At 45.6% G+C, this 14,861-nt stretch overlaps 1 protein-coding gene across 1 annotated transcript in view; it reads left to right on the top strand.

The window, feature by feature from the left end:
- LOC139391307 (regulating synaptic membrane exocytosis protein 2-like) overlaps window positions 1–14,861 on the top strand; it is a 231,737-nt gene that overhangs the window by 109,048 nt on the left and 107,828 nt on the right. Inside the window, exons 4-5 of the mRNA XM_071138921.1 lie at window positions 926–1,872; window positions 14,276–14,496. Of these exons, the coding sequence (XP_070995022.1) occupies window positions 926–1,872; window positions 14,276–14,496 (1,168 nt within the window). The remainder of the gene's footprint in view (window positions 1–925; window positions 1,873–14,275; window positions 14,497–14,861) is intronic.

The raw sequence follows: 14,861 nt of genomic DNA, 5'->3' as shown, positions 1-14,861 counted from the left end.
CAGCACATCCCAACGCTGGGGAACAGTGTAATTTATCTTAGCACAGACTCTCTCTCTCTCTTTGACTCTCTTTCTCTTTCTTTTTCTCTCTCTCTCGCACACATACGTACGTGCGCACACATACACACACATGCTTTTAATTTGAAAACATGAACGGGCCATACTCAAGCAACGTCTGCTGTTAATCATGTGCCATCTAGCTGTTTGAAATTAATTGCAATAATCGTAATTTATCCGCTTTACACCAACACAGTAATCAGATAGAATGAACATGAAGATGAAAGATGACCTATAGTATCCACATAGTAACCAAGAGGAAATGGAACCATATTATAGATCAATAGATAATAGTGTACAGGTAGAATGTTGAATGTATTTGTACAGACTTTGACTCATTACAGGAATAACATCAGTTCTGATGGTGAAACTATTTCCTGTTTTGAGACTTTTTAAGGCTGCTTGGTTTCTGAAAAGCGCCTTGCCTTTTCAGAGATATCTTGTCTTTGGGTCTGGCTGCCATCTTAGTACCCCTAGATATATTTTTAGTGAAGAGAGTCAAAGAAGTGCAGGAGTCTTCTTCCCAAACCCCCAGCTCCAAACCCCCAGCTCCAGCTATGTGACAGCTAGCTATGCCTTTCATCAGCAGTCTATGAGGCCCACGCAGTGTGGAGTACACACACACACACACACACACACACACACACACACACACACACACACACACACTGGTGGTTACCCTTTCTAGGGAACTGCTGTTTTTGAGTGGGTTTAAAAGGCAGGTAAGCTCAGCAGAAAGCCCTGTAGATCTTTCATCCTAAGCATCAGTGAGATTTTTTATACAGCCTTTTAAAACCCTCTTCTGACTAAGATAATTGTCTTTCCTACTTGACCCTCTGACTAACAAGTTTTTTTCTTTGGCGGACAGGAAACGAAGCCCATCAGCATCCAGGGATCCAAACCAAAGATACGACCAAAGGGAGGAGCGGGGTCAGTATGCCCCGGGGGACGGCACCATGCCCAGATCACCGTCCGACTACGGGGATGGGGACCCTCGGCGTGGGGCCCCACGGAGGTACCAAGACGCTGAGGCAGCGCGGGGGGAGTACCGTGGTGGGCGTGGCCGCTGGCGCTCCCATGAGGACTACCCTCTGGACCAGGACGGGCCCTACCCTCTAGACGGGCCCTACCCTCTAGACGGGCAGCCCAATGAGTACGAGCTGCAACGCCAGCGCCAGGAGGAGTACCAGACACGCTACCGCTCCGACCCCAACCTGGCCCGTTACCCCGTCAAGCCCCAGCCCTACGAGGAGCAGATGAGGATGCATGCTGAGGTGGGCCGGGCCAGGCACGAGAGGCGCCACAGTGATGTGTCTCTGGCCTACACGGAGCAGGACGAGCCCCAGGGACCAATCCGCCTGTCCAGACAGCACCTGACCGAGCGCCGGCCGCCCATGGTGGGCCAACGCTCCTACTCCATGGACAGAAACTCCCCCACCCCTGGAGGCCACCCCCGGACCTCCAACCACAGCCCCCCCACCCCACACCGCAGCCCCGTGCTGGGGGACAGGTCAGGGGACATGAGGCGGGGGCCAGGGGAGCCAATAGGGTTCAGGGGTCATGATTATCTGGACCCCAGCTCTGCAGTCAGGAAGACCAAGAGGGAGAAGATGGACACCATGTTGAGGAACGACTCTCTGAGCTCTGACCAGTCCGAGTCCATCAGGCCGCCGCCACCAAAGCCCCACAAAACCAAAAAGGGGGGTAAGATGCGGCAAGTGTCCCTGAGCAGCTCGGAGGAGGAACTGGCCACCACGCCGGAGTACACCAGCTGTGAGGACGTGGAGATAGAGAGTGAGTCTGTCAGTGAGAAAGGTAGGAACACTCTTCCTCCTGCTCTCTCTCGTTCTACTCTCATACTGTACACTAGGGGGGCAATCTGAATAGGCAACCTATTCCCTATAGTGCACTACTTTATAGGGCACTCTCTTTTACTAGGGGAAAATCTGAAAAGGCAACCTATTCCCTGTATAGTATTGCTCTATATAGGGAATATATTTTTGGGTCTGGCCAAAAGTCGTGCACCATATAGGGAATAGAGTGCCATTTGGGAAGCACAGAGTTATGTCAGGGATAGTCAAATCACCTTTGCATTATTCATTGGGAAGTGTATTCAGTGTCACTGTCAGCTCATGTTGAACATGTGTATTGACTAATTACCACTGTTCCATATTCAGTGAGTTAGTGGTACGACAGTAGTCTGCTAGCTCCATATGTTCAGTACAGAGGACTGAGTGCCATTGATGACTAATGAGCACCAGACCATCACAACTCTCTTCTCAGTCGCCCTTAATTATATGAAGGAAACTACAACGTTTATCCATGAAACCAATACCATATGTTCTGTATATGTTCTGTATTGTCAGGCTTACATAACTAATGTGTTTTAATCTCGGCCTCGTGGTCTCATTCATAATAATATGATATGTAGACTATGATAGGAATTTGATCTTATTAATGAGCCGTCGCTTAAAAACTAACCTTTTATTCCCTCACAGTCTATGGTCTGTCTGTGTCTTTGTTACGTGATCTGACCTGTTTTGTGTGTGTGTGTGTGTGTGTCAAGTCTATTCTACACTGTACAGCAACTGTGTGGAGGGAGCTTATTATGTCGACAGGGCTTGGCCAGATGTGTGTAAATGTCTATGCAAGAGTGTGTGTGTGTGTTGGGCTGCTGCTCTAGATACCTTATCCTGTCTCTGTCCTCCTGTAGCACACATTGCAGGGCCTGGCTACCACTTCTGTTTCACACATTCAATCTGATGTAATGGACTCTATATTATATAACACAGATAGAGGGAGAGATCGAGAGATAGCGAGAGGAGTGACGAGAGGGGGTGGGAGAGAGAAAAATTAAAATATGGAGAGAGGAGAGGAGGGGCCAGGGAGGAGGGAGAGAGAGAGCCAGGAGAGGAGAGGAGAGAGGGGAGGGAGAGAGTGGAGAGAGTGGAGAGAGTGGAGAGAGAGGAGAGAGAGAGAGAGAGAGAGAGAGAGGACATAGAGAGAGAGAGAGAGAGAGAGAGAGAGAGAAGGTAATGATATATGTAATTGTAGTCTGATACTTTACTTTTACAGTGTCACAGGTACGCACGCACACACACATACACACAAACACACACACTTGTTTCATACACATACACACAAACACACACACACACAAACTGTCCCAAAGTGTGTGTGTGTGTGCGTGCGTGTGTGTGTTTGTGCGTATTGGGCGGCTCCCTCCAATAGGATCAGGGCCAGAGGTGATGTGCTGTTCCAGTCATTCAGCCTATAGGGAGTCAGTCTGTCTGTGTCTGTGGGTTAGTCTGTGATGCTGCTTTTGAACGGCCTCTGGCTGAACAATGTCATCAGTCGTGCATATTAATTAATGAAGGTATGGCAAATGCAATTAAGTGGTAGAATAATTAAGGTTTCTCCCTGTAGGATTCTAGCCTCGCAAGCCGCGTGATCTTGCACGCTAACATGAATGGTTCCTTGCACTGATAAATCTGCGAGATCAGGCTACTTGTGAAGCCAGTAGGATTCCCCCTGCACGACAAATCAACTCCGTTGGATCAGCCAGGGAACACGGGATGGGATTGGAGTAGACAGTGGAGTGGAATCGTGAGCTGGGCTGGGCAGAGTGGAAGTTTGAAGATCAAATGTTTTTTGAATGGCTTACTTCTAGATTCTAGCCTCTAGTCCCTAACTCCTAGTCCTTATTGTTGTGTATTTACTATGGATTAAGTTATATATGACATGCTATTTTATCAAATCAATTCTCTGTAATTAATATTACCTGATTAAACTAATCATGTAAAAAGTTTCATATTTAAACATTTAAATTGCACAACAATTCCATGTGAATGTGATAGACTTCCCAAGATACACTTTATATCGTCCTATCATCAGTAATAATGTCTCAGATGACAACTGATCTGATATCATAATCTTTAAGTACCAACGGATATTTTCAACTGGTTGGATTACCGAAATATGGTTCCGTTCCCAACCTCTTGATGTTACCAGACTCTCTCTATGTTAACAAAGGGCTTTCCAAGAGTCCAATCTGTAGAGTAGAGAGAGAAAAGGGGGGAAAGTATTTATGCGGGCCATAAACCTCACCAACAGGGCAACATCATGGCACTACTACCTTTCTCTACTCTAGATGTAGGTAGTAGATAGTTATGTATTATAAGGTTATAAACATTCATCTCATACTACTGTACCACAACGATCGAACCACTCTCGCCCTCTGGTGATGTCATAATGTTAAGGACACTAACAACGTCCCAGATAGAGGGAAAGAGAGAGAGAGAGAGATTAGGTCTGGGCCGGCAGAGGAGCGGTCACCCTGCTGAAAGCATTGCCATACGGGCGGCAGGCTGGCTTTGTGGTTTCCATATTAGTCCTTTGAAAAGGCAGACAGCTTCCAAAGGCGTTTTTAAGTGTTTGTAAAGCTGTTTCTGAGGAGTGACCTATATAGATTCCCCTCTAAAGCAGACTGTATGGCACATCTACACTCAAGGGTTTACTTCCCTGTGTGCAGTCTCTGTCTCCTTTGGATGACTGTGAAGGACTGACTGATGTGAGTTCGTCCCTCTACACGGCCCCTTTCACATAGCTTGAAAGTGAAACAGTCATAGTTCTTATTTGTATGTGTTTGTATTATGGATCCCCATTAGCTGCTATCAGATATAAAGCTGCACATATCGAATAATGCAGTGCATTCGGAAAGTATTCAGACCCCTTCCCATTTCCACATTTTGTCACGTTACAGCCTTATTCTAAAATTGAATATATACAGTATATGTTTTCCCTCATCAATCTACACACAATACCCCATAATAACAATGTGAAAACAGGTTTTTAGACATTTTGGCAAGTGTATTAAAAATAAAAAACAGATATAGTTGAAGTCGGAAGTTTACATACACCTTAGCCAAATACATTTAAGCCAGTTTTTCACAATTCCTGACATTTAATCAGAGTAAAATTTGTCTTAGGTCAGTTAGGATCACCACTTTATTTTAAGAATGTGAAATGTCAGGATAATAGTAGAGAGAATTATTTATTTCAGCTTTTATTTCTTTCATCACATTCCCAGTGGGTCAGAAGTCTACATACACTCAATGAGTATTTGGTAGCGTTGCCTTTAAATTGCTTAACTTGGGTCAAACGTTTCAGGTAGCCTTCCACAAGCTTCCCACAATAAGTTGGGTGAATTTTGGCCCATTCCTCCTGACAGAGCTGGTTTAACTGAGTCAGGTTTGTAGGCCTCCTCGCTCGCACACGCTTTTTCAGTTCTGCCAACAAATTTCGTATAGGATTGAGGTCAGGGCTTTGTGATGGCCAATCCAATACCATGACTTTGTTGTCCTTAAGCCATTTTGCCACAACTCTGGAAGTATGCTTGGGGTCATTGTCCATTTGCGACCAAGCTTTAACTTCCTGACTGATGTCTTGAGATGTTGCTTCAATATATCCACATAATTTCCCTCCTCATGATGCCATCTATTTTGTGAAGTACACCAGTCCCTCCTGCAGCAAAGCACCCCCACAACATGATGCTGCCACCCCCGTGCTTCACGGTTGGGATGGTGTTCTTTGGCTTGCAAGCCTCCCCCTTTTTCCTCCAAACATAACAATGGTCATTATGGCCAAACAGTTCTATTTTTATTTCATCAGACCAAAGGGCATTTCTCCAAAAAGTACGATCTTTGTCCCCATGTGCAGTTGCAAACCGTAGTCTAGCTTTTTATGGTGGTTTTGGAGCAGTGGCTTTTTCCTTGCTGAGCAGCCTTTCAGGTTATGTCGATATAGGACTCATTTTACTGTGGATATAGTTACTTTTGTACCTGTTTCTACCAGCATCTTCAGAAGGTCCTTTGCTGTTGTTCTGGGATTGATTTGCACTTTTTGCACCAAAGTACATTCATCTCTAGGAGATATAATGCGTCTCCTTCCTGAGCGGTATGATGGCTGCGTGGTCCCATGGTGTTTATACTTGCATACTATTTTTTGTACAGATGAACGTGGTACCTTCAGGCGTTTGGAAATTGCTCCCAAGGATGAACCAGACTTGTGGAGGTCTACAATTTTTTTCTGAGGTCTTGGCTGATTTCTTTTGATTTTCCCATGATGTCAAGCAAAGAGGCACTGAGTTTGAAGGTAGGCCTTGAAATACATCCACAGCTACACCTCCGATTGAATCGGTCAGGGAGGTGACCAAGAACCTAATGGCCACTCTCCCAGAGCTCCGGAGTTCTTCGGTGGAGATGGGAGAACCTTCCAGAAACCTTCTCTGCAGCACTCCACCAATCAGGCCTTTATAGTAGAGTGGCGAGATGGAAGCCACTCCTCAGTAAATGTCACATGACAGCTCGCTTGGAGTTTGCCAAAAGGCACCTTAAGGACTCTCAGACCATGAGAAACAATATTCCCTGGTCTGATGAAACCAAGATTGAACTCTTTGGCCTGAAAGCCAAGTGTCACGTCTGGAGAAAACCTGGCACCATCCCTACGGTGAAGCATGGTGGTGGCAGCATCATGCTGTGGGATGTTTTTCATCGGCAGAGACTGGGAGACTAGTCAGGATCGAGGGAAAGATGGTCGGAGCGAAGTACAGAGAGATCCTTGATGTAAACCTGCTCCAGAGTGCTCAGGACCTCAGACTGGGGTGAAGGTTCACTTTCCAACACGACAAAGACCCTAAGCACACAACCAAGCCAAAGCAGGTGTCATGTCTTTACTATCATTAAATGAAGACTTTTAGTTTTTATCAAAGATTCTCTGTAGTTAGTATTACGCGATTAAACTGATTAATCATGTAACTGTAATTAACTAGGAAGTCGGGGCACCAAGGAAAATATTCAGATTACAAAGTTATAATTTCCTAATATAACTTTTCAGATATTTTATCTGATCAATTAGTCTTCAAATTAATTTATTATTTACTTTACTTCACGCTAGTCTCATTCCAAACGTCGTAAATTGTTGGTTATCTGCACGAACCCAGTCTTCACGATGAGTCATCCATACATCAATTGTCTGAAATCATTTATTTACTAACTAAGTAATTCACAGAAATGCATAAACAAACAAACAAAGTACATATGGTTACAAGAAATGATAGGAGAATGTGCCCTAGTGGGCTGAACCGGCATGGCGGCTTGTTAGACAAAAGGGAAGTGGGGGGTCGACTGAGAAGACACTACAGAGTGGTAATTATAACAATTAAAATGCTAATCCTTTGCACATGAACGCTCACTCATTTGGGAACAATTGCAATCAATAAATATATTTACGCTCAGTGTGTCGTCGGGATCTCTGCTGAAAAGTTAGTTTCTGTTGGAGAGTTTCCGTCTCTCTCTCTCTCTCTCTCTCTCTCTCTCTCTCTCTCTCTCTCTCTCTCTCTCAGACTAGTAATTATTATCAAAGACTTGTTCTTATTCTGTCTGTATCAATAGTCTAAGAGTTTAACCACGTGGTATGGTTAAAAGATTCAGCAATCGTCTCAACCTTTGTCCTAGTTGAGAACTTCTCAAAGTTGGGGTTTTATTCAGGAGTTGCAGAAAAGGGCCTGTCCCAGGATGCCTGATCCTAACTGGGCTCATGGGCGGTCCTCTGATTTCGTTAAACTCAAAAGGGAATTGGAGTTTCCTTCATTAAACAGTCCAAAATCACATTACACAATTTTACAAACAGTATCATCCTCACTCATTCATCTTATACAACAATTAGATTTAAACCTCATATCTGAGGCTATTATATAAACAGTGTTATGGTAATGTGGCCGCACCGTTTCTTATGAGTTTTACAAACTTGCTGGATTCTTCACCGATCTTTTATACCTTCTCCGGAACATAAATGTTGTTCGGACCTCAAGTTCTGTGAGGTGTAAGAAATTCCTTTGTTCTCTATGAAACTTCACTCTGTCTCTATACTGTGCGGCCATGAGGCAGGATCTTCCTGGAATTTACGACCTCTCTGACCACAACAGCCTAGTTGCAGGAGGCAGGGAGAGGGGGTTGGGGCTTGCTGTACCCAAAGAGGGCAACGTCATGACACAGGAGTGGCTTCGGGAAAAGTCTCTGAATGCCCTTGAGTGGCCCAGCCAGAGCCCAGACTTGAACCCGATCGAACATCTCTGGAGAGACCTAAAAATAGCCGTGCAGCGACGCTCGCCATCCAACCTGACCAACCTCGCGAGTATTTGCAGAGAAGAATGGGGGAAACTCCCCAAATACAGGTCTGCCAAGTTTTTAGAATCATACCAAAGAAGACTCGAGACTGTAACCGCTGCCAAAAGTGCTTCAACAAAGTACTGAGTAAATGGTCTGAATACTTATGTGAATTTGATATATCAACATGAATCAACCTCATCATGTCAGTTTCCCCTCAACACCATAGGATATGATTTTGGACAGGATAGGTATTATACTGTATGGCATCTGTAAGGGTTTAAGGCCTGTATTTCAGATCTCCACTACTTCTACAGACATCTACATGCTAAATAGCAACACACAGACTCTCCCCTATCCCCTGTTCCCCATCCTGTAGCCTTCCCACTTGTTTGTTACAGCAGGACAATGGTTATAGACAAAGGGTAGTTTTTCATTCCCCTGCTTCTGAACGAAACACTCCCATTGACACACACACACACACACACACACACACACACACACACACACACACACACACACACACACACACACACACACACACACACACACACACACACACACACACACAAATTAAACCCCATTTTCGTTCAGAATTAACATCCAAAGCTATCCTTCAAGAGTTGGGCCACTTGACTCACTCCACGCAGGCCCACAGTCGTCATAATTGCAAATTGATTTTGTTGTCAAATCTGTAATTATGGGGGCTTTTACCTTGGCAACGTCAAAAGCAGGAAAAACGGATGAGGAGGAGAGGAAAAAAACAAGAGAGAAGAGGAGAGGAGAAAAGAGGACAGGGGATGAGGGGATGAGGGGAGGAACGCAGAGCTGCTTCACAGGTGAAGAGGAGAGGAGGACGAGGATGAGTAGAATACAGGCAGTCAACATTCCCCAGTCCCTGTGTTATGTAACTTTCTCTCCTCACACAGGGAGGGAAGTAGCACATGGCTAGGTTAGCTCAGACTGGCTCCATTATTGATGCATTGTATTGTGAAGGTTATGTGAAGGATCACAGTAGTGGTGGGGTCACAGAGTAGTTTGAATGTGGACTGCTGAGGCGAGGGAGGTGAGCTTCTGAGGTATAGGATGTAAGGTTTTGTATTTTGGAGGTATGGGGGGAGGGGGCTTACAGTATATACTGTCTGTCATTAAAACCCCTGTCCCGAGTCTGTCACACACCTGTATGTAACATGCATAGTAAGCAAGCGCTCAATGATTAGCAATAGGAATGGTGTTTGGCCTGCAGCACTATGGTCTGCTCTGCTATGTTATACACTCAGTGAGCTGCTTGACTGGCCAGGACGGGAGGGAGGGAGGGAGTTCGAGGTGGGTGAGGTGAATACATGGGTGTGTTATGGCAGGCTAAGCTCACCTCGGGCCATGCTCTCTGACCCTGGGCACTCTGGGGGTCTGGAGGGGAGGTGAGGGAGGGAGTGAGTGAGGGAGAGAGAGGGAGGAGGTGCCATCAGTAATGGCCTGAGCTCCTGGCTGCTCCTTGCTGCTCCTGGCTGCTCCTGGCTGCTCCTGGCTGGCTCGTTGGTAGTGAGGCTGGGAGACTGATTTAGTGTGACGTCCCTCTCACTCTGTTTTCCTCCGTATTGATCTCATGACATGCCACCTCATGATAGCGCAAGCAGGACAGAAACTAGAAAAGACGAGAGACACAGAGAGAGAGCGGCAGGGAGGGATAGGGGGAGAGAGAGAGAAAGAAGGAGAGTAATGAGAGAGAGAGGGGGTGAGAGAGAGGGGGGGGGGGGCAGAAGAGAGAGAGAGTGAGGGGGGTGGGTGGGGTGGATGCTGTTTAGTGATAAAACCAGACTAGATTCTCATTACATCTCTATCTCTGGTCTGGTTCTGTAAGTTTTTAGGACAAGGACTAGTCCAACATCCATCTGCTGAGTAAAGGGCATTCTTATGTTCAATGCCAGACATAAAAATGAATAATGTTATAGTGTTTCTACATTGTAATAACAGTACATTGACTATTATTTTTTATATTTTTAAGTATTGAAAAAAATAACAAATGTCCTAAATAATAATTGATTCTGTAGCTCTTTAACCTGCTCCACCTTGGAGGTTTTTGGACAATCTGGTTCCACAAACACAAATCACACAGTTAATCTGCTCCCTTTACCTCACAGCATGGATACTGTTTAAACATACACAATGTTTCACCTCTCTCTCTCTCTCTCTCTCTCTCTCTTTGTCTCTCTCTCTTTCTTTCTGCTCTCGCCCCCCCGAATTGTAGTAAAAACACCATCAATAATTAATGATCCAATTAATAGTGTACACTGGTTTCTATTGAGTTGTCAAAGTGATGGAGAGCCTGCTGGCAATGAACTCTTTCTCCGCTGTCTCCTCCCCACGTTGTGCTACTGCCGGAACCCTGAATCAGCACTTTGGTGGTGGGTCCCCGCGCCTGCTGCGCCGGGCCCGAGTGAAACCAACTGGGGGGGCCGGGGATGGAGGGAGGGACGAGGGAGGGAGGAGACTGCTGATGCTCACAATTTACGGCTGTGATGAGTTTCCTGTTGGCTGAATCACCCTCAGCTGAGGTTTTACCGGTCCTCACCAGGGATCTGGGCTTAATTGTGATTGGCACTGTTAATAAAACAGAAGGAAGAGGGAGGCAACAGAGGGAGGCCACATTCTCTAGACTGGGACAACAGTAGCTTAGCTCAGCCCCCATCTGAGGGGTGTGGCGGTGGATGTGTGTGTGTGTGTGTGTGTGTGTGTGTGTGTGTGTGTGTGTGTGTGTGTGTGTGTGTGTGTGTGTGTGTGTGTGTGTGTGTGTGTGTGTGTGTGTGTGTGTGTGTGTGTGTGTGGTTGGCTTCAGATGAGCTGGAGAGATGTGTGATTTCAACATGTCTATGAGATTTCAACATGTCTATGGGATTTCAACATGTCTATGGGATTTCAACATGTCTATGGGATTTCAACATGTCTATGGGATTTCAACATGTCTATGGGATTTCAACATGTTAATATGATTTCATCATGTTAATATGATTTCATCATGTCTATGGGATTTAAACATCTGTGACTGTTAGAATTGCAAGCCGTAAGCTGTTTGGGGCTATCATGGACACAATAGCAAAGTCATTGGGTTGCAGCAGCTGAGACAAAGAGAGGCAGGGAGAGGAGAGGCAGCGATGCTAAAATGTGTTTATGGCGACTGGCAGCAGCAACAGCTCAGTGTGTGTGTGTGGCAGGGAGGGTAATCAGTGTTGAGTGTTGTCAGCTGTTGGTTCCAGCGGGTCACGGAGGGCACAGCCCATCTGGGGACTTCCATAATGTTTTATCACTGGGCATAACTGTATACAGTAAGTGGTTTTAGCACCCACAGGGACGGGTGAAGGGATGGAGGGCTTGTGATAGGACCAGGGGAGGGGTGAAGGGATGGAGGGCTTGTGATAGGACTAGTGGAGGGGTGAATGAATGGAGGACTTGTGATAGGACTAGTGGAGGGGTGAAGGAATGGAGGGCTTGTGATAGGACTAGTGGAGGGGTGGAGGGATGGAGGGCTTGTGATAGGACCAGTGGAGGGGTGGAGGGATGGAGGGCTTGTGATAGGACCAGTGGAGGGGTGGAGGGATGGAGGGCTTGTGATAGGACCAGGGGAGGGGTGGAGGGATGGTGGTGATAAGGGAGGATGGTGATAAGGGAGGATGGTGATAAGGGAGGATAGTGATAAGGGAGGATGGTGATAAGGGAGGATGGCTGGTTGTTTTGGAGAGGACTTGACCTTACTCTGACATTCAGTGTCTCTGCCAGCCTTGAAAAATATTCATTAATATTAATGTAGAAATTATTTACTGTTTTCTCAGCTTCCAACGACGTGATCCTCAACACTCTTGATAGCAACCCTAGAGTAAAGCTACAGACCAGGCTCTACATTTAGAGAGATATTGAGAGAACATCTGATCTCCCCCTTCCCTTCCCATCCTACCCAAGCCCCCAACCCTAACAACATATGCAGCATAAAGCTATTTTTATATTCTTCCAACTGAATTCCCTGACTTCTCCCAGATTGAGTAATGTATTCACCAGGCTAACTGCTTTATGGAGACCTGTCCTTTATAGCTCCATTAGATTATTCTCTTTTCACAGGAAGTGATGCAAAGGAAATGATGCGTGTAGCTTTGGGTTGCAAAAATGAACTGGTTCTATTTAACCTTACCTGTGCCTGCAGACGTATGGGAACATACACTTTGACTGAAAGGTTGAGTAAACAAAAAAGTCTGTTTTTTATTTATTTTTACAGTGCATACTGAACATACGGCAAGCTATATATCAACAAATCGGCAATTGAGACAGATGCAGTGTCTGAATGGTCCATAGTAACAAAATGGGCGAGAAAGTGGCTGGCCGTACCTCATACTTCATCGCTGTATGCTTTTAATATGAATCATTTCATGTTTCCGAATTTCTGTCTTCTGGGGTTGTAAAATTAGTGGCCAATGAGTGACTCATCCTCTCGACGGGCCACCTCAGCCTGTCGGTGAAGACTCCCATCCCGCATTCAACATTCACTACTTCTCACTCTTTTAGTTAGCTGGCTTTACAAGCTTCTTCATCACATTGTAGTGTTTGTTGCATTCTCACTCTGCACATCCACCACCCACCATCATCAACCAGAGGAAATGCCGCTGAAGTCTATAACAACATGACGTCGTTCTAGAAAGCAGGTCCAGAAGTCATGTTGGATCTAAAGATGATGTTCTCTCTATCAGGAGACTGATGGGTTGAGGATAGATGGAGGAGAGAGAGAAGTGGAGAACTGAGGAGAGAGAGAGAGAGAGAGAGAGAGAGAGAGAGAGATGTGGGTTTACAGGGACTAGTTCTTGGTTTGTCTGAGGGAGCCAGTCTCCATCGATCCCCCTGACCCACATCAAACAGGTTACAGACAGAAAGACTGACTGAGCCTTATTGGAAAAAGTGCACACACAGAGCACAGACACAGAGAAAAAGATGAACTCTCTCCCTGACTGCTGAAGTCCCTGTCTGGCCTGCTAGGCTGAGATAATATGACTGCTACTCACTCACTTTACTGTCTGAGCAACACAAACATATGGGAAAAACTGAACATGTAATGGCATAATAGCCATTTGCCCAGCCTCCATCTCTCAAGGCTGTATCCATCCATCCCATCCACTGATGCCTCCAGTACAGATCTGGGCAAGGCAGTCATCGGGATAGCATCTTAAAAAGCACTCCCTGGTGCACTTTAGATTGAGGTTAGTTAAGGTTGCTGGGGCATTGCCATCTTTGTCCCAGTTAAACATATTACATCCCAAGAAGCACCTCTCTCTCTCTTTCTCTCTCTCTGATCCAGACCCAGGCTGTTAAGATAGCAGGACGCAAGGACGCTATCTTCATTTGAAAAATGTGAATTCCTGCAGAGACTGCAGAGAGTTACAACAATATCTTTGGCTAGTTTGCTTCAACAGAATCTCTTGGAAAAGAGGTTTGACTGGCAGCATGTTTGAATGATTTATGAACAAGAGTGTGGGGCCTGGTTTGGTCTTGCAACCAATGAGAATTGTTCCAAGACTAAACACAACCTTAATGGTCTGTGCTTGTGTTGTCTGAATGTGTGTGTTAGTAGTCATGGTCATGTACTCTGTGCTGTATACCATCGCAGTATTGACTTCAGAGAGGCCAATTTACTGTATGTGGACTGTATGTTTCTACTCTCTTCACAGGAGCTATTGTTGTTCACTTGTGAGTGTGTGTCTGCGTGTGTGTGTCAGCACTGTACGTTGGAGTTCTGTGGGCCTCACCTTTTCCTCTCGCTGTCTTCTCTTGTGTGTGTGTGTGTGTGGCTCCCACAGGAGATTTGGATGGCCACTGGTTGGACCATGCTTCATGGCATAGCAGCGAGGCCTCCCCAATGTCTTTGGTGAGACATGCGGAGCCCTGCCCCTAACCCCCCTCCCCCTCCCCTTTCCTCCCCCTCTCAGAGTCCTTTGTCATTTCATGTTTGCTTTGTTTTATTTACACCTCCGCATGGGTTTTCTTCTTTCTTTCTGTTTTTTATCCCACACCTGTAGGGGACAGTCAAAGGGGGAAAAGAAAAACTATTGAGCAGGCATTTTTGTCCGACTCAACACACAACACCTTATCTGAGAGGCAAAAGAAAATGGTTCGCTTTGGGGGCCACTCATTGGAAGAGGACGCAGAATGGTGCGAACCCCAGGTTAAAGACTCTGGCGTTGACACATGCAGTAGCACTACCCTAAACGAGGACAATCAGCATAGCCATAGTGAGAAGGTACTGGAGACTATGTAGCCAAAATATCTGCATTTTGTTATTTTTTTCTTTCTTTTTCTTTACCTACCTCCTCCGGTCTTTATCTGTCACTAATTGTTAAATAGTAGACATGTTTATTCTTTTTTAAATTTGAATTGATTGATTTTTCTTTGAACTTCGTCTTTATTATTATCCCGGGGAATTGATCAGATTGATTTCATTTCGACAGCAGCTTGCTGGGTGTTGCTGAAATAGGAGATGGGGAACCCCTCTTTATTGTTCTGCTGTTTGCTCTCTGGCAGCATAAAGATCCATCCAGGAGCATTAAAACACAACTCTCTTTTTGTCATGGCACACAGCAATGTCCACTCCTCTAGTTGCATGTT

Source organism: Oncorhynchus clarkii, chromosome 3, assembly GCF_045791955.1.
Source record: "Oncorhynchus clarkii lewisi isolate Uvic-CL-2024 chromosome 3, UVic_Ocla_1.0, whole genome shotgun sequence".
NCBI classification, from domain to species: Eukaryota; Metazoa; Chordata; class Actinopteri; order Salmoniformes; family Salmonidae; genus Oncorhynchus; species Oncorhynchus clarkii.
Note: the sequence above shows the minus strand (reverse complement) of the source record. Positions and strands in the feature narration are given on the sequence as shown.